This window comes from Lepisosteus oculatus, chromosome 5 (genome assembly GCF_040954835.1).
Source record: "Lepisosteus oculatus isolate fLepOcu1 chromosome 5, fLepOcu1.hap2, whole genome shotgun sequence".
In the NCBI taxonomy this organism is placed as follows: domain Eukaryota; kingdom Metazoa; phylum Chordata; class Actinopteri; order Semionotiformes; family Lepisosteidae; genus Lepisosteus; species Lepisosteus oculatus.
The window spans coordinates 1124950-1148184 of NC_090700.1; the positions used below are offsets into that span (position 1 = coordinate 1124950).

General features: G+C 47.0%; 1 protein-coding gene across 2 annotated transcripts; it reads right to left on the minus strand.

Annotated features, from left to right (window-relative positions):
* Positions 1-245: 245 nt before the first annotated feature.
* tnfrsf19 (tumor necrosis factor receptor superfamily, member 19) lies at positions 246-23016 on the minus strand. Of its 2 annotated transcripts, none has more exons than XM_015341671.2 (10): positions 22461-23016; positions 21042-21134; positions 20432-20542; positions 12819-12997; positions 12258-12343; positions 3717-3881; positions 3340-3465; positions 2900-3002; positions 2040-2322; positions 246-1046 (listed from the first exon to the last, which is right to left on the minus strand). In XM_015341671.2, the coding sequence occupies exons 2-9, from the start codon at positions 21105-21107 to the stop codon at positions 2043-2045; spliced, it is 1116 nt and encodes a 371-aa protein (XP_015197157.2). In that variant the 5' UTR covers positions 21108-21134; positions 22461-23016; the 3' UTR covers positions 246-1046; positions 2040-2042. The 2 variants fall into 2 exon arrangements, with proteins under 2 accessions (XP_015197157.2, XP_015197158.2); XM_015341672.2 differs by lacking the exon at positions 22461-23016 and adding an exon at positions 21548-21896.
* Positions 23017-23235: the final 219 nt, after the last annotated feature.

Genomic DNA, 23235 nt, shown 5'->3' on the forward strand with positions numbered 1-23235 from the left:
GCATCAGTGTTTATTTTGTTAGCAGGTGTGTGGGGTACTGTCTGAGTTTTCCTGAAGCCTTCCCAGGCAGGGAAACTATGATGTCCTGATGCAAGCATGGTTTGGAAGTCATGATGGGGGATCACAGACAGCAATTAATGTTAATAATATCAACAGACGTGGGTTAAAAAAAAAACACTGAATGAAGAGGTACCAAAACCTGTTAGGCCTCTGTAGGATCTGAGACAAAGTAGCTCTTTGAAGTCTTATTCATGGTTTGCAGACTTTATTGAAAATGCACAAAGTGTGTAGATTCATTGAAAAGGTGTACACAAGCCAAACACTTTCACTACTTATGAGCAGATAACAAGACCTGTAGGTTGTACTGGGCACTGAACTCTGCATTACAAAAATATTGACCATCTATTTTCTATATTACAATATCTACAATAAAACAGATGTGTACCGTATGCAAACGTTCCCCAGTGGCCCTTCCACCTCCAGTATTTTTCTTAAGCTTCAGTGCATTAGCTTGCTGGAGAAGATTATTATGCGAGCTGGGTCTTTTCATCCTTTCAAGAGCCGTTTTGATTTATTCACTTTTAACAAAGCGTGTAACATAACACATTCAACTGCCCATTGAAAAATGTCCCAGACAACTTTCCTACCCAAGCAATCAAGTGGACTAGGTGTGGAACATTCTCATGCTCGAACATCAAATACAGAATAACAGCTTTCTTCTATTGACTTAGCAAGGGTTGCACCACTGGCACAAAGCAAACAGTCTCCTTTCAACTTCATTGCACTTTATTTGGGCTGGTCCCTTGCCCTGACCAGCCATTGGCCCTTCAGTATTTCAGTCATGACTCCTGCAGGGTCACAGGGAAGCTCATTCCTTTGTGTGTATTTACAGAGTCTCTTCAGATGGCGTGAGGAAGGCTGCAGAGCTCAAGGGCCTGAGAAGACTGTGCCCCTTGCTTTCCTCTGAAAGGGTTCATGCACTGGCAGGCCGACCTAAAACTGGGTCTCACTGCATCTTCTTCGCCAGGCCTCTCTCTGATATCAGCCTGGGGGAAAGACATACAGAACAGACATTATACACCTTGAGAGGTTTTGGGAATGGATACGTGAGACAGTGTGCTTTTTTTCATCTGAAAATACACAAGCAGACAAAGGCACCTCAGAAAAAACGTAGGACAACCTGAAAGAGGTGCTATTTGTTTACAGTGCTTCTAAGCAAACCCATTCACTTTTAAATACAGATGGAAACCTGAAAACAATTTTAGATTAGTGCTTAAAAATCTATCCTGCCTCTTGTACTTGGGAACAGTTTTAGAAATGTACAGATGTTTCACAGGACTGTGTGGCAGTGGCCAGGGCCGGACTGTGCCAGAGGTGAACAGCTCAAGAGTTTTACGGCTCATTTCGGTTTCCACAGAGGCCTGGTCAATCACAGGTGTTTCCTGCATCCTGGCACATGAATTGCTCCAGGAATCAATCAAACCCAATGACAAGCCAGCCTTCAAAACTGCTCCGTCAAGGTACAGCCTGAAATCCCAGCAGCCGGAGCTACAGCCAGCGTCTCTGCCGCTTCGCTGTCTTCCTCTGCAGTTAGGGTCAGGGTTCTGCAGCCTCTCGCTGGCATTGCCAGGCGGTCCTGCTGGGAAACTGTCAGGACAGCCTCTCTCCTTCCAGGCATGAGCGCCTGCTGTGTGTCTATGAAGACTCCAGTGGAAGTGAGCGGTGGAGCTGGTCCAGAGCCACTGCCATCAAACAGGCCTTTCCAAGCAATCTGCACTGCGTCCTTGTGTCACATACTAACAGAGGTGACAGTGTTCATGGGTTGTTTAATACTGAGCACAATACAGCAACACTGTACTCGAGTGTTAGAAGTGAGCGCAATACCAACATACTGCTCATAAAACTGAAGAAGTAAAATACATATTTTGTGAACAGCTTCTTTTGCAAAAAAGGGTCCAGAAGCAGACGCAGAAGGCTGTGCATCTGAATTGAGAATCACTGTACAAACTCTGCCTGCCCTCGGAACGGGGAACACTCACCCCTCAAACTCCGCGCTCTGGCACGGGCCCCCCTTCCCCGGCTGGAGAGTCCAGGGGCACGCCGAACCGCCAGCCTGCAGGGGGCGCTCCTGCCAGGGCGAATCCTGCCTCTATGGTCTCCTCGTTCCTTTCTGCGTCCTGCAGGCTGGCCCGGGACAGGTTGAGGCTGTCGCTGGCGGCCGAGCCGCGCCTCAGCGGCCACGCGTCCGCACGCCCTCTGGCGGGAGAGCGGCTGCGGGCTCTCGGGGAGGCTGGGACATGCTCTTCCACAGAATCCACGTTCCTGCAAAACCGTAAATCAGGCAGCCTTACACAGCGTGTTGCTTCTTTAACTCGAACCACAGCCCATGCCTCTGGCTGAGGGATTTCTCCTGAAAGCTGTTCTGTAACAGAGAATGTCTGTTTCGCCACCGAGCACCAAGCGCAGGCCTGTACGCTCTGGGCCCGAGCAGTGGGTGCGCCTGCAGGACTTTACTCCAATCGGCTAATTATTGGCTTAACTGGACCATTTGAACACTTTCTGCCAGCTTCTCACACGCCAGGGCCAGGAGCCCTCGAAAACCTGCCAGCTCGCCCTCCCTCCAGGACAAGGACTGGCCAGCTCTTGTACAGACACTTAGCAAAGACCAGGAAAAAGCAGACGAAATCATGATTTATTCTACAATTGCAGCTGGTAGCCTGCAGTTTACAGACTGTACAGTCAGACATTCACCTTCACTTCTCTAATGACTTCATACATGTTTCTTTGAAGCTCTGTGGTCCTTGTTTTCCAGACCCTCTTTCCAGCAGCCTTAGCAGATGCTTGGACACTTGATGCAGAATGTATCGCTGTTGCCAGTACAGAATCAAGCTACACTCACCCTACATCCAGCGTGTTCTGGGAATGGAAGGGACAGCTGTCGCTGCTGCAGCCCAGACTGCAGGTCTCCTCGCACCACAGGGATGGGATCAGGTGAACGGGACCTGCCCGAGTTAAGGGTCACGAGTCAAGAAGTGTGGAAGCCCAGAGCCAACAGCCCTACAATCACCCCCCACTCCCTGCACAAACATTATTTTATTAAGTCTCCTTTTCTACCCTGGGCTTCTCGGGCAGCTTTCCCACCAGATCTCCTGGCCTCACATGAAGCCGATCTGAGTCAGGAGTTCCATCCCAAAGCCGTCACCTGGTGGCGCTGTGGTTTAGCCCGCGCACCCCTGGCAAGACACGGGGCAGGCGGTCCCGGATTCGCAGCCTGACGGGCCGTCCCGTGCAGGGAGGTAAAGGAAAGGCCGGGGCAGAGTTTCTGGGTACTGGACTCACCGCGTGCCTGAGCCGTGTCCTGGTGGCAGTGGCAGCAGCTTCGCAGAGAAAACTCGGGGCCCTGCTGCCTCTCGAAGCACGACAGCTCCGCGCCACTGCAGGGGGCTTCCGGGGCTCTTGACGTCCCTGTGCACACAGACAGGCAGGCGCGAGACTGTGGTTAGTGCTGGTATGTTATCAGAATGATCAATTTTACTTCTATAAAGCAGAGGACTTTACAATGGAATGCTCCACTGAGCTTAAAAAAGTACATAAAGAAGCCTGTGGTCACGTTTTTCACTTGTGACAGTGCGCACGCTGCTGAGTGGACGTGGACGGCGCAGAGATGTGTGACCCTGGACAGGCAGCGGGCACGGGGCGGCCGGGAGAAGACCTACAGCTGGGCTTCTTCTGCAGCAGCTGCTTCTTGCAGTAGATGGCGCAGAGAGTGAGCAGGGCCAGCAGGACGGCGGCCAGGGCGCTGCAGATGACGGCGGCCAGGGCGGTGTCGCGCGGGCTGGACGCCGGGGAGGAGATCCGCACCAGGTTCACGCGGCTGCTGCCTGCGGACAGAGGCGGCACACCGTCAGCCATGCCCCTCTCCGGCAGGGCTGAACTTCACCCTCTCTGTTCCTGTTCTCTGGCTCGACTCTCGCCTCCCTCGCACAGGTACAGACCAATCGTGTTTCCATATACAATACGGACGAACTACACCTTATTCCAGAAAAAAAAGATCTAAGTGAAAAGCTTTTCTGAAAACATAAAAAAACAAAGTCAAAATAAAGACAGAATCCTATCAGCAAAGTGTAAGTCACAATTCCTGACCTCAACATCCACAGGAATTCAACCCCACTGCCTTCTTCGCGATCTTTGACATGGTGGAAATTAACCTTGAGTTCCTAGGGGTAAAATATTTCCCCCACTGTGGCTCAGGGCATTTCCTCTCACAAACACTCCTGGCCTCTCTCGCTAACCACTTCAACCCTGTGCACTGAATCAGTTCGGTTTCCTGTCCCTCAGTACGAATACCTAGTACACTACCCATTGCCAAGCGTACTTGCCTGCTGTTTGCAGGTACAGCCTGGGCCTCAACACGTGCTCTGACACTGCCTCACCGTGAAGCCCGACATGTTAACTATCCACATTCTACCACGACAAATATAGCCAAGATGTTTATCACGTGGTTAATGAAAACTGCTTGATTGCAGACACACATAAGATCAATACAGTGAATACTGATGCCAGCAAAGATTTCTCCCCGTCACCAAAGATTAGTGCAGTATTTATTTTTAAAGGCTTAAAGGCCAGAATGAATGGACTTGATTAGTGAAGCTACTGTTTTCCAGCCTGTTCTGATTGGGGAAGGCTCCAGTTTTCCCGCGATCCAGAGAGAGGGGGTCTGACTGAGACTGAGCCAGTCACACACTCGGCATTGTGGGTTTTCAGAAGTGTCAAGAGGGCAAGTTTCTGCAGCTGGTCCGACTTGACCCTTACTCCATGCACAGACATGTCAAACACGAACCTGAAACCGATTCCTCAAACATCATCTTCTTGAAAGTCTTGTTATTTAGCAGTGCTTTTAATCTGTAAAGATCTGAATTTTGAAAAAAGGCAGAGAAGAGCCTGTAATCCAGTCACATCCTGCTTCAATACATTATGTGTAATTATATGAATTCGTATCAACCAGTTTACAAAGCGTGCCTTACAGGGCTGCACAAAGGATTCCTGTACTGTCAAGGTACCTGTAGACCACCCCCTTTTCTAACCTGAGAAGCAGAATAATTCACATCTACTCCTCAGGGCACAGGCTCCTCTCTGGGAGATATTTTTCAAATCACATATTTGAAGGAAAAGCAGAAGTGGACTCTCTGGCCACGTCTTGATTCTGCCAGGAACTGCAAGCACAAGCACGCATACACACAAATTAGACACAATCTCATCATCATGGTTTCAATCTACAAGTTACAGTTTTGTTTATTTACAAGGACTTCGCCAGCCAAACAATATCAAATTTAACCACCTCTCGCTCACCAAAACCACTTCTGGGAAAAACAAGGAAGCTTTTCTAGTTAATGACAGGGTAGAGGAGATGCCTTTTTTTAAAAAGGTCTGGATAATGTAAACCCGCGGGGCTTCAAAGACGGCTGGAACACTAAGCCGTGCTTCTGCGACTGGAGAAGTGTGGCAGGAAGTCAGTGCTGCTCCTCATTAGCCCTGGTGACCTGGCTCAATTCCACTCTGGGCTCTGGGGCCACCTGACCTTCCTAGTCACCCCCTCCTTTAGCTGGAGAGATGCAGTAGCTGCCCTCTCCCCCGCTGGGTGCTGTGCAGTGGGGTACAGCTTGTTCCCCCGCTGGGTGCTGTGCATTGGGGTACTGCTGCACTCCAGTAATGCACGATTTGGTGTTCCCCTCCTTTATTTTTGTAATCTCACTCAGCACCATTCTGCACCTGAGAACACCTTTAAGATTTGCATCCTTTTCCCTTTTCCTCCAGGATGTGACTTTTTACAGCCCCCTGCCCCAGGATATGAGCACCCTGCTGAAGTATTGAAATGGCTCTCAGATAACCGGGCATAGCGTATTGAGTGGAGAAGGCTGAATCACAAATGATAAGGGTCATGTAAAGGGCATCTTGAATCAGTTTTGCTTCACTAAACATTCCCAGTGAGCTCACCTTGGCCCAACACAGCTAGCATTACAGCTGCCACTCGGCTGTGTCAGGTATCTCACTGGGTTCGGTCAGATCCGGAGAGCAGGGGTAACAGTGGGGCTCTGACACAGCAGGTCTGTGCCACAGAAAACCACTGCTGGCAACACTAAGTAAACAGTCCAGCTGGGTGCTTCTCCCATGCCTCCACTCGACTAGTGCAACAGGAGTGTTTGCAAAATGGTACAAAAAAGTACAACGAAAGAAAGAACCATTCTGAATTGCAAAATGTCGTTTTCAATCCCCCCTTCATCTCGTGTTTGCTTTGCAGTAGATTAATCATTGAGCAAAGCTAGATCTGGCCTTTAGATTCCAAACACTCTTTGTCATGCAATGTAAACATTACTTTAGCCTGGGCACAGGCACTGTGATATTCTGCTTTAACGGATAAGAATATTTGTACATTCCACTGGCAAAAAAACATTCCAGATATGTCAAAAAACATGAAAAGAGCTAGTTGTAAAATAGTGTGCATTAATTTACAAGCTTAACCTGTGAATCTTGAACCACAGGTACCGCATCTCTCTGCACTGCTAATAGTTAAATGCATTTACTGTAGTGTACACAAACAGAGTGATAAGAGCTTATTAAAACAAGATTTGAGATGAACAAAGAAGGAAGGTCAACTGAGGGCTGTCCCAGAAACCCCATCCTCAGAGACGCCACCTATCACACTTTGCTCTGCTCTCATTTTCTGCTGTCTTTGTTCTTAGAAATCATTTCAAGAACATTTTTAAAAAAGCGTCACTGTCTTTGAAATTCTCTGCTGCCTAGAACTGTTACTTAGCCTTGCACGTTTTAACCTCGAAGAAGGCTGCCATACCAAACTCCACTGCTGAACGCAGTCCTGGAGTTTCCGATTTAACACAGCTAAAGCAGTAAAATAAAACATCATTGCAAGACTAAACTGCTTATTAGGGTTACAGCATTTAAATGAGTCGACTGACAACATCTTAAAGGAAAAAAAACACACTTAATCAACATCTCATGAGAATCAGTTCAAAAACCACCACACCCTTTTTTGCAATCGCTTGGTATCCCACAAGGCAACTTGCATCTGCAAGCACAGATTTTTGTAATCACTTCACTTTCCCACTACAGTGTATACCAGTCTGCTCAAAAAGCACAGAAGATTCTCTTACAAGGACATAGGAGCAATTCTTCATGATAATTCTTATTGTCATGCATGAGCTCCTAACCCCACATCCAGTCAGTTCATAAAAGCAACAGTGAGGTATCCTTGATTATTAGACATTGACAGAGTGGACACTGGAATTTCAGAATACATTTCACCAAAACAATGACACTGTCCAATTGCATTAAAGACCATTGACAAAGATCTCATCGTACTGGGCAAGTTCAAGTACACTTTCTCTTCTACATAAGAGCTTTCATTACTTCATGCAGAATTAGCTTCAGGCTGAAGGTACAGCCCCACCTGGGTGACCCACAGCAGCCACAGGGGGGAGAATGCAGACATTTCTTGAGGGACAATTCTTGATGGATGCCAGATTGAGCCTCAGGACACCAGGGTTTACCTCACTGCTTTAACCAAGCACGTCACGGGACATTTAATGTCCATGTAGCCAGGACCTCAGTTTAATTCAAATTTAATTCATCATTCAAATTTCTACACCAGTGCCCCTGGACATGAAACTGTGCCACTTGTTTGGCCATCTGGACGTAGAAGGAAGAGCACCACCTACTGGTCCACCAATACTACTTACAGCAGCAGCCTACTTTTCCAAGGTCTCCATCCCAATACTGGCCAGTTCTGGTCTCACTTAGTTTCTGAGATCTGATAAGCTCAGGCTACATAGTAATAGTTCTGGTGCACTGTTCACATGGAACAGAGGCACAGGTAACCAGCCCCCATATAAATAACCTGATGACAGGATGTCTCTTATCAGAAATATGGGTTTACACATCATGCAAAACCACATAGCAGTGTACAACGTCTTCCAGAAAGCATGTGTGAGCTTTTGTGTTTTCTCATTTGGACTGAGCAGCACAGACATAAATAAAAAGGTCAAACAAAGGATGTCTAATAAACCACCACCAGGGCTCAACTTTCTGTAAACTAGTTTCAGCTACAACATTCCCATTTATCAGGCCATCACACCTGCAGCAAACACAGATAAAGGAGAAACCATGAAAGAACATTCACCTGCTGATCGTATCTCTGAGCAACACTCCTTAAAAAAAGTGCTTTGATTGTAACATTCCCTGCACCGGCCTATAAAAGATAAATCACAAAAGCTCTGCAGTTTGAAGCCATATCAATTAGGAGTGCAGAGGGGCTGAATAACTGCTTCTGGATCTTCTCTTTTGTTTTTGATGTATTTGTTCAAATGAAGAACCACACTGAGGAAGAGCAGAGTGTGATCTGAATCTGCCTTGAGGGGATAAAGGCAGCTGGGATTCCACAGCGAAAGAATGTGAAAATCAGTCTCCCCACAGAAACGGTTTACTTTCACCCCCGTTTCAGCACGATTTTCATGTTTTTGTGCTCCTGAGTGGCACAGATGCCACAAGCATCTCCCACCTTACTACATTCCTGATCAGGGCAAAGAAGAAAAGATACACAAGCTGTAGTTTTGATAAATGCATGGTTTATATCGCACTTGAACATGTGTACTTCAAATTAACAGCTTATGTGTTAACACCTAGCAAGAGAACTTGAGAATTTTCTTCAATCACATTCTCCATGTGATCTGGGCCCATTTAGTGCTTTTGTGTTTGTTTTGAAGCACTAAGTATCAAGATCTCTTTAAACACCACAGCTGTGACTAGACCCACATGATGATGTCTGGAAGATCTAAGCACAGTTTTAGAGCGAATTACAGATAAATTGAAAAAGGCTGCAACACTGAAGGCTGCCAGGAGTCCTGCCACTGCAAACACACACATTTAAATCAAAACCATTTTTCCTAACTATTACTTCCTTTCAGAGATGAATTATTAGTGAAAGCAGGGCAATGATAAGCAGATGTAAGAAAGATATAAGAAAGGGGGTTTTGAAACAAAATGCTACACAGCAAATAGGAGAGTAAGAATCAATAATGTCTTAGTGCATTCCCAAACCTGTGTTCTGTGTCTTGCACACAAGGGAGCTGAACACAGGTCATTGAGTTCTGAAAACAAACAGAAATTGTTCTCCTGTCTTACCCACATATTCCTTAATGCACAAAGGAAACAGCCAATTCACTGTTTAGCTCTTGTGAAAAGGCATGGGTAAATTTATAAAACAGTAATGTGCAAGCTCTTACACTTTCAAAGAAAACATACCCATCATTTATGGTCCTGCTTGACTGGAGAAACTGTTTTTTCCAGTTGACCAAATTTAAGAGGAAAGTTCTCATGAACAGATCATTGAAACCTTTGTGTGTATTTTAGCTTCTAGTAGAGGGTGGAGTGAGACTAAATGAATAAAGATAAAATTCCTTTTGTTTAATTATCTATTTGTTAAATCCCTGAATCCTTTGAAGATCACAATTGTGTTCCATTTCAAGTTTAGGCAGAAAAGCCAGTTATGAAGACAAATGCTTTTTTCTGTTTAACTTCAGGAGGAAACACAAATGTTTCAAACACAAAAAAGCAGGTTAGTCTAGGATCCAGGTGAAAGAGTGCTCAGCAGCTGTGTGTGCAGTTGTAGCAGATTAATGTATGCTGCTCCTTGCTTATTAAAATCATCCATTGAACTCTTGGGCACCAACTCCCTGGTGCCACAGTTAAGTCCCCGTCGAAGAATTCCTTGAGTGTTATTATACATTTCCATACACCAGACAAGACTGGAGGTTATGTGTTAAAAGCAGGCACACCTGTTAGGACCAAACAACAGGCTTTCGGAAATTTCAGTGTGTGGGGGGAATCTTCATGAAAGGGAGGCAGGTCTCCAGAGCGACACCTTTGGTCACTGCTGGGAGTGCAGGCAGGAAGTTGCCAGTACCAATCCAGTCTACCAGAACACATCTGTGGCATACTATAGTAATATCAGAGTGAAGCACAGCCAAGCCCAAAGAAATCATGTAAACAACATGATGCAAAACATAATCTGAAGTCTCCTTATTGATTAGAAACTAAACACAACTAGAAGATGCCCCTCCTAAGAAGAAAGAGATGTTGTTCCAAAATCAGCTTCAATCCCTGGCTATTTCAGGGCTCCTAAAACACCAGCAAACACCTACTGGCACCTACTGGAAAAAGCATGCCCTCAGAATCTGGGGAAACAAAGTTCTTTCTGTAGATCAAAATCTTTAAAAAAAACTTTACTTTTTCTCCCCCTCGTTCAGCTCTATTAGCTGTACATGACTGCTTTACAGGAACCACAGGGAAAACAGTTCCTCCCCTCCATGATCCAAATCCATGATTTGATTTGGCCAGTGATATATTTTTTACTGGCAAGACTAATTTTCACTGCATTAACCAATCAATGACCTGTGCAACGTGTTGCTGTCTGCTTGCTGTCTCTCTTCAAGCCTGCTGTTCTCTCACCTGGGTGCTAGTTTTAGGCACCGGGCCATTAGCAAGCAGGGAAACCCCCAGTCGCCAGTATTCGGTGGGAGAGAAAAGGGTGCGAGTCAGGCTGAAAACAACGAACTGCTAGACAAGCAAACACAAGCTGAATTTGAGATGTTTTGGTATATTTTCAGCAGTGTAGAAGAGTAGTTAGGGCTGTAAACTCCAAACTGGAAGGCTGTGGGACTGGCTCCTGGGCAGCACACTGAGAAAGGTGCCCCTCTCAGCTCTGTCGATGGGAAGTTGTAAACAACGGTCAGGCTTCTGCTCGAGTTCCAGGAGTCCACTTCATCTGCTTGCCTCCAAGTGCAACACCAGGAGGTCTCATCTGGATGTTCAGAAAACTGTGTTCTTAAAACACATCCAGAACAGGCCAAGATGAACAGTGTGAATATAATTTAAGCCTTTTCACTTCTAAAGACCCAAGGTCTCTGCCTTGCTGCCAAGATTTACTGTTTTATGTAAAGTTGCACATTTGCCTCTGGGGTGTGACTTATGAAATAGTCTACCCGTTGTTTTTTTACGACCTACAATAAAATCACTCCTGTAAGGACTTCTGCATGGTAGGGGTTACAAATTGTGAGAATTATAGGGGCACTACAGCAGGTCTGATTCATTCATTCAGAAAACACAGCTGCCATTTTTCTCCATGAATGTTCAAGCCTTCCCTCCTTTAAAGATCGAAACCTTCCAAGATTAGAAGACCATAAGCCTGCTACTGGGACACAGGGGAGGCCAACTCATTCAGGCTATACACTTGAACATTAATGAGGCATAATCATTTGGAATGAAAACAGCTCCATTCTCTGTAATACCTTTTCTTAGGTTTTACAAACTGCTACATTGCTTAACTGGCTCTAGACAGAAGCACCTGGTGATTTTTTTTTTAAAGTGAGTCGAACCTTGAACTCAAATCCCAAAGACTCCAGAAGGAGGCGGCTCTGGGACACTTACGCAGGGATGTCGTGCAACACAAAATCCTCAAATCTTTTCAAACCCTTCACACGTCACAGATTTTCCATTGCAGGATTCACTGAACTGCAGTAATCTTCCCGTTTCAATCCAGACAGCTTCCCAGAACTCCTGCAGGAGTGCCAGACCTGGCTCTGCTGCTCCACACAGGTCCTGCCAGATCTGCGCTCGGCCGGCTGCTAGCTCGGCTACCACTGGGAAGTCACACTCTGGCTAAACCCACAAGCCCGCAAACCCATTTTTCCCACGCAGACCCTGAATCGCTCGTGACTGCAGAAATGGTGCAGAATTCACCTTAGTTAAGTTCGTTGTTAATCATTCAGAGTCATCAACAGTCCAGAAAGCAGGACAGAAAGACGGCGTAGAGAAGGAAGCAGAAGACAGAGCCCGAGAGAGAAGAGAGGACAGACAGAAAGACATCCAAGAATGCGCGTGCCAGGCCAGAGGCCCCTTTTCAGATTCTAGTGACCAGATTCTAGTATTGAACCTTGTTAAGAGAGCTTGCCATTCTGTCGTATTTTAGGAAACGGATTTCCTTTATAAACAGTTCCTCGGTTAAAAACCAGCCTCTCCTAGTTAGTGGGTGCATTTTTAAGAATAGGGTGATAGGTTCCCATTCACTTTGGAGAATCTGGATTTTTGGAAGTGAGATTTGACTGTAGGTCGTACTCTGTTTTATTTAGAAGGCAGGTGCATCTCCCCAGACCCTGTACATGTAGTAACGAGCTGACCGCACTCACAGTGAGGCTCATAGGGGGGCGGAGGGTCCCCACAGGGCGTGCACTCCATATCCTGGAACCCACTCAGCTTCGTCTTCCTGTAGAACCTGGAACAAACACAACAGCAGCAAACCCCTGGGATTACTTCTCAGTTTAATCCATTATTAGTTGGCGAGACGACCCTTGAACACTGGTACAGCCGATCCTCGTTCGCTGTGCGGCGTGCCTTTGGAAAATGCCATGAAGCGAAATGGCCTGAAGCCACTCAGTTTTCCAGTCCGCTTGTCTGCGATGTTCATGGCGACAGACGTCATTTTTAACAAACAAGGCAGGTCTGCAAACTAGTTTCCAAACCCAGTGGATGGACAAGCAGCTCTGCCCCGATGGCTCTGTGCTAAATTTTCCTCTTAGTTTTCTCCGGTTTAACTTTAGCTGGACAAACGGGCTCAGGCCTCTTTTGGGGGTTTTAATAGAATAGGTGGAACGTGGCTTTCGGCGGCTTTTAGAAGCGCCGAGTGTAAAAGAAGGAGACCCCACCTGGCTCCAGCCCTCTCGGCTGCCCAAGCGATACCCCCCACTCACCCCGGCAGGCAGTCCCCACACATGGCGTTGCTGGTGGTGCTGCAGTTGGCCTTCAGGTAGCGGTTGAGCAGGGCGCAGTCCAGGCAGGGCTTACACTTCTGCAGGCCCCGGTCCTCCTTGAAGCGGTTCGGCCGGCACGGAACACACTGGGCGTCCTCCCCGTAGCCGAAGCCACATTCCTGAGAGGATTAGCACAGGACATCCCCCCGATTAGGCCAGGGACAAACGGGAATACGGACGAATCGCGGGGGACAAAAAGCAAAATAAAGACCCCTGTGTTGCAGAATTCCACAAAACAAAGGCCAGCCTGCTTTGAGAACACATCTCCCACCACCAATGATCTCCCTTACGCCTACAATCAACATCTAGCCCTGCACTTTATTCCTGCGAGCTCCTGCTATTTGAATGATAAAGGACCTCTTGGACACCTACTGTTATATTATCGCTAGCTTCTGGCTTGGGTATTGTCCCGTCTCTTTCTAAACCAATGCTGAAGAGCGTTTGAGAGTCTGGAAAATCAGAAGCACTCAGACCTTCATTGGCTACAGTGGGATACCAAGATTAAGAGACAGAGAGGCTTGGGAACTTGAATAACCTTCTTCTGCACTGCACTAATCTCCAAAGCAGATAAAACATCCAGCAGGCTCGCTTGCTTGACAATGACATTTCTATATCCTTTCTCCAGTCCTACTCTGTCAATGTTCATGTCACTGCCAGAGAGCATTCTGATCCATTTTTAAGGAAACAAAATCATGGAAATGATAACCAGTATTTCAGTGTTTTTAATTTAGCTCGTATCATTAACCCCCCCCCGCTTATTTCAGTTCATAGGAATCAAATTTATTTTACAAGTAATAGATTTCATCCACCTGACCGCATTCTTGCAAACCCCTCTTCCTCAGTCTCTCCCCCCTGGTCAAGAACGCAAGCCTGGCTACTAAAAGACTGAGCACACGTGTAAAAATACATCGTCTCAGAAAGAGCACTGCGGTTTCAGCTCAGCAGATCAGATTTTGTCTGCAAGATGGAAATTGCAACCTTCTAATTTTGCAGAACCACAGGAAGAAAAGCGAATTACACAGAGAGCCCACCGCACGTCTCCAGCCTCAGCTACAGCGGGAGGGGTCATGGGACAGAACGAAGCGCGGGGTGTTCAGTGCACTCTGGAGCGGGGGGCCGCGGTGAGGGCGTGGGGGGCGTCGGGGCTGCAGACACGCGGGTTTGTCACACGCGGAGGAAGAATGCGGCTTCTTTCACATGCGACGGGTGCAGGAGGCCCACACCTGCACCGCGGCGCCTCAGGGCTGTGGCAGAGGGCAGCCGCGCAGCTGGGACACGCTACCCTGGACTCCCACCGCGCAGGCTGCACAGCGAGAATCGACTGCGCACAGAACGCGAGAACGGAACTAGACAAACGAGAGGAGGCCATTCAGCTACTAGTCGCTCAATCGATCCCGGGACCTCCTCCAGAAGCCAGGGCTGCTGACTGCTTTTCCGATTCCTTTGGTTCTAGGGGCACCTTCTCCGTGTGGAGTCCCACCAATGAAACACAATCATGGTGCTGATAATCTCACCCCCGCGGAGAGCAGTTCAACATCCCTGAATGTTGTGGAATTGTTGGAATGCGCGGCACCATTTTGATCCGTTTTTACCCATTTCGTTAAAACCCAGGAGAAAGAGCCCTTCCCCCTCCAGGCCGGCGCTCAGACTGCGTCAGGTGCGTCAGGGACAAGGAGCTACGGGAGCGCGGCCCGAACGACGGGCTCGGGCTGCGGTTTCCAGAGCAGCCAGCAGGCCACAGAAAGACATGGCGCTCAGGAAAAAAGGGCCTGGCTGTTGCACAGCAGATGGGAACACGGTCAACCACTTTATTCCTTTATTTTTCAATCGGATCTGGAACGTAATATTTGCAAAGCAAACAAAATATGCTTCTAGATAGCGCATATAATAATGACCTATATCACTGTGCACAGAGATAAATTTTAAAAAACAAGCACACGATAGTGCAGACTGCTAGAGCTCAGCAGGAATTCAGTCAATGTGGAGCTATAAAGTTTTTTTTTTAAAGTGCAGTTTTTCCACTGGGCAGAAGGTGCAATCTTATCTTCAGAGAGTACAATCAGAACAAGACTGGCTCTGTAATATTCTCAAAATGCACATGATTCTGAAGGATGAACTGGTTCATGTAAATAGTGTAGGTCTGGACCAGACATTGCAGTCTACAGAGGCACAGCCTTCAGAGCAGACCTTTCATACACTGTTTGCATCTTTTTGTCTGCAAAATTCAGAAATCTCTTCATTGAGCTTTGAACACATTTCATACATTCCACTAATTCCAGCCTCCCTTGGATCAGTCCAGAGGATCTCTGCATCTGCGATAAAAGACCTCACTTTCAGCTGTTCAGATCACTCCCAGATAATTCTGTACATGAGAAGCGGAGTTATTGTAAGGAGAACATTTTCATTCTATGGTTTTTTCCAGGCTTTCAACAGGGAGAAAATGCATTTCATCCATTTCAGTCTGAGCTCTCTTTAAGAACACAACACATTCTCCCTACAGACAAACAACCATAGAGATTTTTAGAATAGGCATTTAAAGTATTATGAATACGTTTTGAAATGTCCCAATTAATTTAGTAAATAAATGTATTTGAAAGTCATGGACAGCAATATATAAACGTGTATAACAGCAGGAAGCTTTTGTTGACTTCATTTTCCAATAAGAGCAACAAGAGCAAAGAGGAAATACAGACACGTCTCAATGCAAGTTCAGCTGATAGTCTTCCCTGACTTCACTCCAGCGCCATCGCAGGGTCCTGTTCCCACAGTGTACTATGGGACACAAGGCCACTTAGAGTGGCTGTACAAAGTATTCACTGCCATTGTATTTTGCCACACTGTTACATGCTGTAAACTTGATAGACTTATATTTCTTTCCCTTTTGAGCCATACTTATCCTCGACAATATCAATGTATTTATAAATTTGGAGCTAATAAAATAATTAAAAAATAAAAACCCTTAAAATCTTCATTCGAAAAATATTCACCTCCTTATCATTAACACTCCTTCATAAGCTCTGCCTCAACCAGTTGCCTTCAGATTTTGCACAGTATGTTGACTGGAATCCACCTATGCACAATTAAAGCGGTTAACCATTCAGACTGGACACACCTGTCCTTGTAAGGTTAAATACACCTATCTGTGTGAGTTCTCGCCATTGGACAGTGTATACAAAGCAACATGAAGACGAAGGGGTTACACAACAACTAGGGAGCTGAGTTGTGGACGGACCATTGGAGAAGTCAGGCAAGGGACATAACACCATCCCCATAGTGAAGCACGGCAGTGGCATAAAGTATTGGAGCTGCTTTTCATCGGCAGGAACTAGTCGGCTTGTCAAAATAGAGGGCAAAGTTGAAGGAGCAAAATATGGGCAGATCCTGGAGCACAAACTGGACCAGTGTGCGAAAGATCTGAAACTGTGACAGAGATTCATATTGACACAGGACAACGACCCCAAACCCAAAGTGGATGAAAAAGAAGAAGGCGAGAGTCCTTGAGTGGTCCAGTCACAGCCCAGACTTGAACAGAGAATCCGCGACAGGATCTGAAGACTGCTGAACACCACCGCCCCCCCAGCCACCTGGAGCAGCTGGAGCAGCAAGGACGACTGGGTGACAATTCAAGACGCAGGATGTGCGAAGCCAGTTAAAGCACACAGCAAAAGACTGGAGGCTGTGATTGCTGCAAAATGGGGACCAACATAATATTAGATGCTTAAGGTCTCAGAGGGGTGAATATTTGTCCAGCTTGGAATGTTCACAATACAAATGATTATGCCCCATCAAAATGTCAAGCATTTTTTGTCACTTGTATAAAAAAAAAAATCCTGTTCAAATGCATTGTATTCTGAGGTTGGAACACAGCAGAATGTGGCAGAGGACCAAGGGGGTCCCTTCATTCTACACTCACTTTATATTATTAAGGGAAGCTTATCAGCAAAGGGCTTTCAGTCTTGTAGGTTCAGCTTGGTGCCAGGTGGGCAAACTCTGCAAGCTGGCAGTAGCTGTAGGGGTGGGTGCCTGACCTGGGCATTCCTCTACTCTCCAAGCCAGCAGTGGGGTATTTCAGATCAGGGACTGACCACAGGCTGGGCTGGTCATGGGAACAAGCAGCAGACAGCTGCTGTGGTCAGTGCCCTCTGCCTGCCAGCTGTCCAGCCCCCCTGCTGAGACGGCACACAAAGCAGACAAGCAGAGGGGATTAACGACAGGAATCCCACACCTGGCGAAGCAACGCCGGGCTTCCACACTGCCTGCTCATCGCCAAGAACGAGCGTCTTCAGGAGGCATCATAAACACCAAGAAGAATGTTGAAACGACAGGGCGCTCGCTATAAGAGTAAGGAGCAACCTTGTGAAGTTCACAAGAACAATTCGTTCACTGAAATACTATACTGGTTCGTCAATTTCACCCTGTTAGGAAATGCAGGAAATTTTCTTTCAGAAGGAAAAAACATTTGGTGAACAACAAGCAAATCCACTAAGTCTCTAAAAAACTTGACAAGTAGTCTCTATTATTTTTTAATTAAAATGTAAAAAAAAAAGTTTTTTGTTTTTACATAAAAGCCCATCTCTGTCCCCCCATTTCTCCCTGGAGTGAAATATCACTATGGCGAGTCTACACAGAAAAGCCAGTACATGCAAGTCCCAGTTTTCATCTCTCCTCAGATCAAGTTTTAGTTAGAAAGCCAAGGGAAACAAAGAGCAATAGAGGTACATGCTCAAAGAGGTTACAGCATGTTCAGACTCACAGATATTTTAGAGATTAAGCAGGAATCATATGACTCCTTAGGGGAGACAAGTCATCTGATCCAGTAATGAACGCGCCTAAAAAACAATGCGGGTTCGTTAACTCAATGTGCCATCTTACATTCCCTGCAACCCTTTAATGCCAGCTAGCAGGCTCAGTGCTTGGAGCTCAGTAACTTGATCCCTTTGCCATTTCCCTGCACTAGCGACAGCCGCTGCCAGCAGCTCCCGGCTCCCAGCCCGCACCCCACTTCTCCCAGCGTCTCTCTGCTCTTCCCGGGAGGAGGGCACACAGACAGAACAACAAAGAGGACTGACAGGAAAATCTAACCCAGGAAACCAAACAAATATCATTTTTTGCAGCTTTTGTAACGTTATACTCCCTTTTCGTTTGAAAAGATTCCGTCTACAGCGGCCACTTCCAGTGTGCACACAGGAGCACGGGACCTGCCCTGCGTGAACAAGGACACACGGCCAGCGCCAGCTCTCGGCTGAAGGGCCCTCTCCTTTTCTGAGGCCTGAACATTGACTGTTCTTTGGCAGCTTACTTGGCCGCTGATGAATTAGGCAGCCAATTATTAACACACATCGCGGGGGTCTGGGAGCTCTGCACTCCTGGCCATTAGCGTTTGGCAGGAGAACATCAGCTCTTTCGACCCACACAGCTCGAACGCTGGAGCCAAGATAAAATAAAGCCACTTAGCTTGGGTTTAAATATCTGTATATCTGTTGCATGTGCGCTCATGTAAAGAAAATACGAGAGACAGAGGTGCCTGGGTTTATGTTTTACTACTTAAAAATAGGCTACCATTTGATAGTGCATGGTCCAATACGTTTCACAGACAGCGTGATCAAACCACCAGGGCGTGACTTTTTAAAGAACAGCTTAACAGCTGAATTGCGCTTACTCATGTGTACAGCCCACACTGAGAAACACAAATGAAATTAAAGCTCTGGCGTTCCTTTCATCTAATACATCACCACTACCACCTCCATAACGGTTATTCTCATTTCATGAAGGCTGTGTTAAGCCTGGACAAAGCAATGCAACTATTTTACATTTAACATGAAGCATAAATATACATCCCAATAAAACAGGTGTGCTAACACCATACTCTCTTTCTGCTTGTTTTTCTTCAATGAAAACAAGCCTCATAAATTGTGAAAACATCCCATCATTCCCTGTAACATCAATACCTTCTAAGAAGGCAAGGAATGTTTTATTTTCACAAAAATCTCCTTGCCGGCTTACAGAAGTTGTGATTTAGTTCTCATAATTTAGTGGGAGGAATCTCTGCTCACTGCTCAGTAGTTTTTGAGACGGCATTTCAACTCATCCAGAATAGAGCCTTTCCACCCATTCATGAAAGAATCTGATTCTGAACCGACAACAGGAAGAACCATATACAAATTTAACAAAAACAGAAAACTCCATCTTTCTCAACTCTTAAAAGATAAAAGCACAAATGACCCTGAAGATCCTCATCAGTCATATAGAATAAGAAGTTATTATTTTGCTATAAATTACAAATAATGTGAGTCAAATTATTTGATATAGAAATCACAAAAGCACAATTCAATTTTAAAGTTGCACCTATGAGATAAAGTTGGGGATTTATTTTTCGGTGGACTGTGCGAAAGACAAGATCAATCAGCTCGGAAAAGTGCAGCGGCTGCCTCATCCCCACGGCTAGATCAGAGCTTCCCCTGCTCGTGCAGCTCCTCGAACAGAGGAGCTCGGAGCGCCTGACGCAGGACAGAGAGAGTCTGTCTATTGTTCCCTTTGAAGAGGAGCACAATGGATTGCAGATGTTGCCGGCAGTGACAAGATAATGATTCTCAGATCTATCCAATCAGGAAGACAAAAACACTAATGTCCAGGAAACACAGGAAATAACTCTTTGTCCAGACCTTAACATTTGGAATTCACCACAATGAAAGTCATAAAACCACTGGACCCCAAATCTTTAATTTTAAAACAAACAAGGGATAAGAGGCAAGAGACGCTCTCGAACCGTCTCTCTATGAAAGTGCTTTGACAGCAATCCAGTGCTTGCTTCAGGGTGAGCAGGGAAGCCTGCCTCAAACATTTATGCAAAAAACTGAACGCAATGAAACCACAACACTGGCCACTGCAGGGCAGTGGATCGATAGAGACACAAGAACCAAGAGGACACAAGTCCCACAGTCCTGCAGCTGAGTAAGAACAAGAATAAAAGCATATCTGGGAATAATCAGCAGTTCCATTCTGTGTTCTCTTACTTGAGAATTCACAAAAAAAACACTTGAATCAGAAAGCTCTGCTGTTACAGAGCAGTATTTTAAAATTGAGAGGTCATACAATCCTTAGGAATCTACAGGAGATCTTTTCAGTTCATCTCTTTGGGTTCCCACACAACCTGTAGCAAGTGCAAGAAAGGGAACAGCTTTAACCCCGACAGGCTCAGTCCTACACAGGCTTGTCCTGTTGGCACAGAAATGTCCTTTTGAACGTGACATGTTTAAAGGATTTAAACATTCTGCATATTCTAACTTTTCCTTAAATACAGGTTTGTTAAGCGAGTCTTCGGTCACCACGTCCTCACGGTGTGTCAGGGAATAGCAGATGTGCGCACACAGTGGCACTGAAGTCTGATGTCCTGCACCCTCCAGCCTCGAGAGCGTGGACGTCACACGCTATGCACAGCAGCGCAAAGACTGTGGACAAAGATGAATGCGAAATCGAGGAGGAATCGGACACCTGAATAAACGGTCCACGGCGATCACACGGCGCCGTGGCCGGTTAGTGGGCTCCGCACCGACCTTTGACAGCTCCTGTCCCGCGTCGCACTGGACACAGGTCACACACGTCCCAGACTTGTCCCTGAACTCCTGTTCCCTGCAGTCCTGAGGATCTTCTGCTTGTATGAAAATCTAAAAAGAATTGGGAAGAGAGATCAGTTTGTTGCCGGAGTGTGGGTCACAGCCTTAAATACTTGAAACAGTTCTTACTTTTTATTGGGGTACCGCCTAAGCGAAATTGGCACCACCTACGTAACTAGGAAGGGGGTTTGAGGCTGCAGGATGATCAGCGACTGTATATCAAACAACGACGAGGTGTCGACGGAATTTGCCTTTAGAATCGCTGAATGGAATTTGGAAATATCACTTTTGAAAAACAGAATAAACCACGCTAAATGTCACATTCATACAAACCCTCACAGTTTAAGGAGTAAGCCTTTTTTTAAAATAAATGTAAGCGCGCTAACGTGCAGCGCACTGTGGTATTTTCACTTTTCCCCCCAAATACACATCCTATGTTGTCAGGTGATGCAATTCAACAAAACGTGTTTATAAGTCCCGTGGCGCGCTCGGTGTTTGACGAGAGGGGCGAGACGCGACAAGAGCACGACCGCGGGGGCCGGTGACGCACCAGGAGCGAGCACGCGAGGAGCAGCTTCAGCACGTGCGGGCGGTCCCGCGCCGGGGTCCGGGCCATTGAGCACCACGGGCGACAGGACTGCAGCTGTAGACAGAGAAGGGAAAACGTCACAAAAATCAAAGCGCCAGATCAACAGCTGTGCCGAATCGTTTCAATAACGTGTGTTACGGTTGCTGCTACTACTACGGTTAAGACTCCTCACATTTTTGCCTGAGGACAGTTTACCCAGTCCAAATCCGCCGCCCATCTCTAGTGAATCCACAGACAGCTCTACTGATTTACGGGTTTCCCGTATAGGGCTTAGAACTAACATTTTTTTATTTTATCTTAAAACGTGCCGTCCGATTTTCTGTAAACCTTTCTTAAACGCAAGACTCAGACGAGACGTTTTGAAGTCTGAAGATGACCCGGTTTCAGTCTTGAGTAGGTAGGCGCCCAGGTTTTTAATCTGGACTGCGAGTAAGAAATTGCAAAAACGGAGCAACAAGAATATTCACCTGTTGCCATCTGAAGCGAATCTCAAAGCCGGACACTGACGCTGCCCAAGCGAAAGTTAAAAGCGCGGTATCGAAACGAACTACTGAGAAAGCAACGTTTGTCCTTACAGTCGGTTTCAATAGGCTCTTGAGAAACTACACCTTCAGACCTGGACCAGACTGCATCTGCGCTCTTCCCATCTCATCACAAGCGTGAAAGGAAAACACACTGAATATCAGTCTTGCCCTTAAGTGTTGTGTTGCATGTTTAAACCCACGCAGCAAGCTGTGCTTCCAGTCTGCGTGTTCTGAGTGCAATGCCAATTGCACGATAGACTTCAAGAATTCCGACTGCATTTTAGCCAGCACGCTGATCTTCCGCCCATTTAACTGCGCTTTTCCAGCAAGACCCACAAGCACTGAAGAGAACTTCGCATCACCAAGGTCCGACCCAGATCTGATCATTCTTCTTGGGCTCGGACACGGGCGTCAGCACGGGTGCGCATGTTCCAGTGTGGCTCCATACAGTACGTGTTTGTGGCAAAGGGTCGTTTTGAATGTATGTTGCGAGCTAAGCACATGTGTTCGACACTCGCAGGCAGTTAGAACAGAATATCCCTTTCTTCGCCTTATCCCGTCGCAGTGACTGACTTTCACGGCAGGACTGTCCAGAAACTGTCCTTCACGGCGCTGCAGGAGCATCTTGGATTGCAGAGCACCCAGCCACCGCTGACTTCGCAGCGAAGACGGAAAGACGCGAGATATGAGGTCCCTTGCAGGGTTTGAACCCCACAGTGCGAGTCAGTCTGGGGTGAAGTTCACAGGTTAAGGAGCTACAGATTTCTCTTTTCTCCAGGTATATTTACATACTTTACACGCGAGTGATTTCGCATCAGGGCGTCCCGATACACAACACGAACATACGCTGTCTTACCAGAGAAACGCGAGAAGACCCGAAATGTCCCCCTTCCTGCGGTCCTGTTGACTTCTCTTTGTCTCAGTCGTCTCTACTTCCCGATACCTCCTGCTCGGAGCTCAGAACCATACCCAGCAGCTCCTCCGCAGATCTGCTCGCCCGCGGAACTGCGGACGGACCATCAGACCGAGCAGAGAAAGGAGAACAGCCCTACGCGCAGATCAAAGACGGGGGAGGGCCGTGATCAAAGGGCTGTAATCTGATCGCCGATCTGCGCGCACATCAAAGGCGAACCTGCAGCACCAGCCCCACAGCGCAGAGAGCAGGTAATTATGATCGCAAGATATTATCCGCGACGCAAGCACTCTCCGGAGAAAGCAGGGCGAGCTGGAGGGAGAGAAAACAGAATCCGCGAATGGGAATGGAAGGCAACACCCCCCCCCTTTATTTTCACTGAGAAGGACACACAGCCCGGCTTCTCCCGCTGCCTCCCGAGGGGTTTCCAGGCTCGCAGGGCGCCGGGTCTCTGCGCTGCAGCGCCGGGCGCCGCCTCTCCTCCGTCCCGGCCGCAGATGCCATGACGTCACCGCCTCGCCCGGGGATTGGCGGAAAGGGAGGCCGGCTCCAGCCCCCGGACGGGGGGGGTACTTTCACCAGAAGGCTGAGAACGACCTACAGGCAGCGCTATGCCTGGGTCAGCTCGTAAGAAGCGACTCGCGATGGTGTGTGTCCATTCTCGCCAGTTCTGCGAGCCCGTGGAGACTGGGAGACGACACACCAGAGATATTCGAGG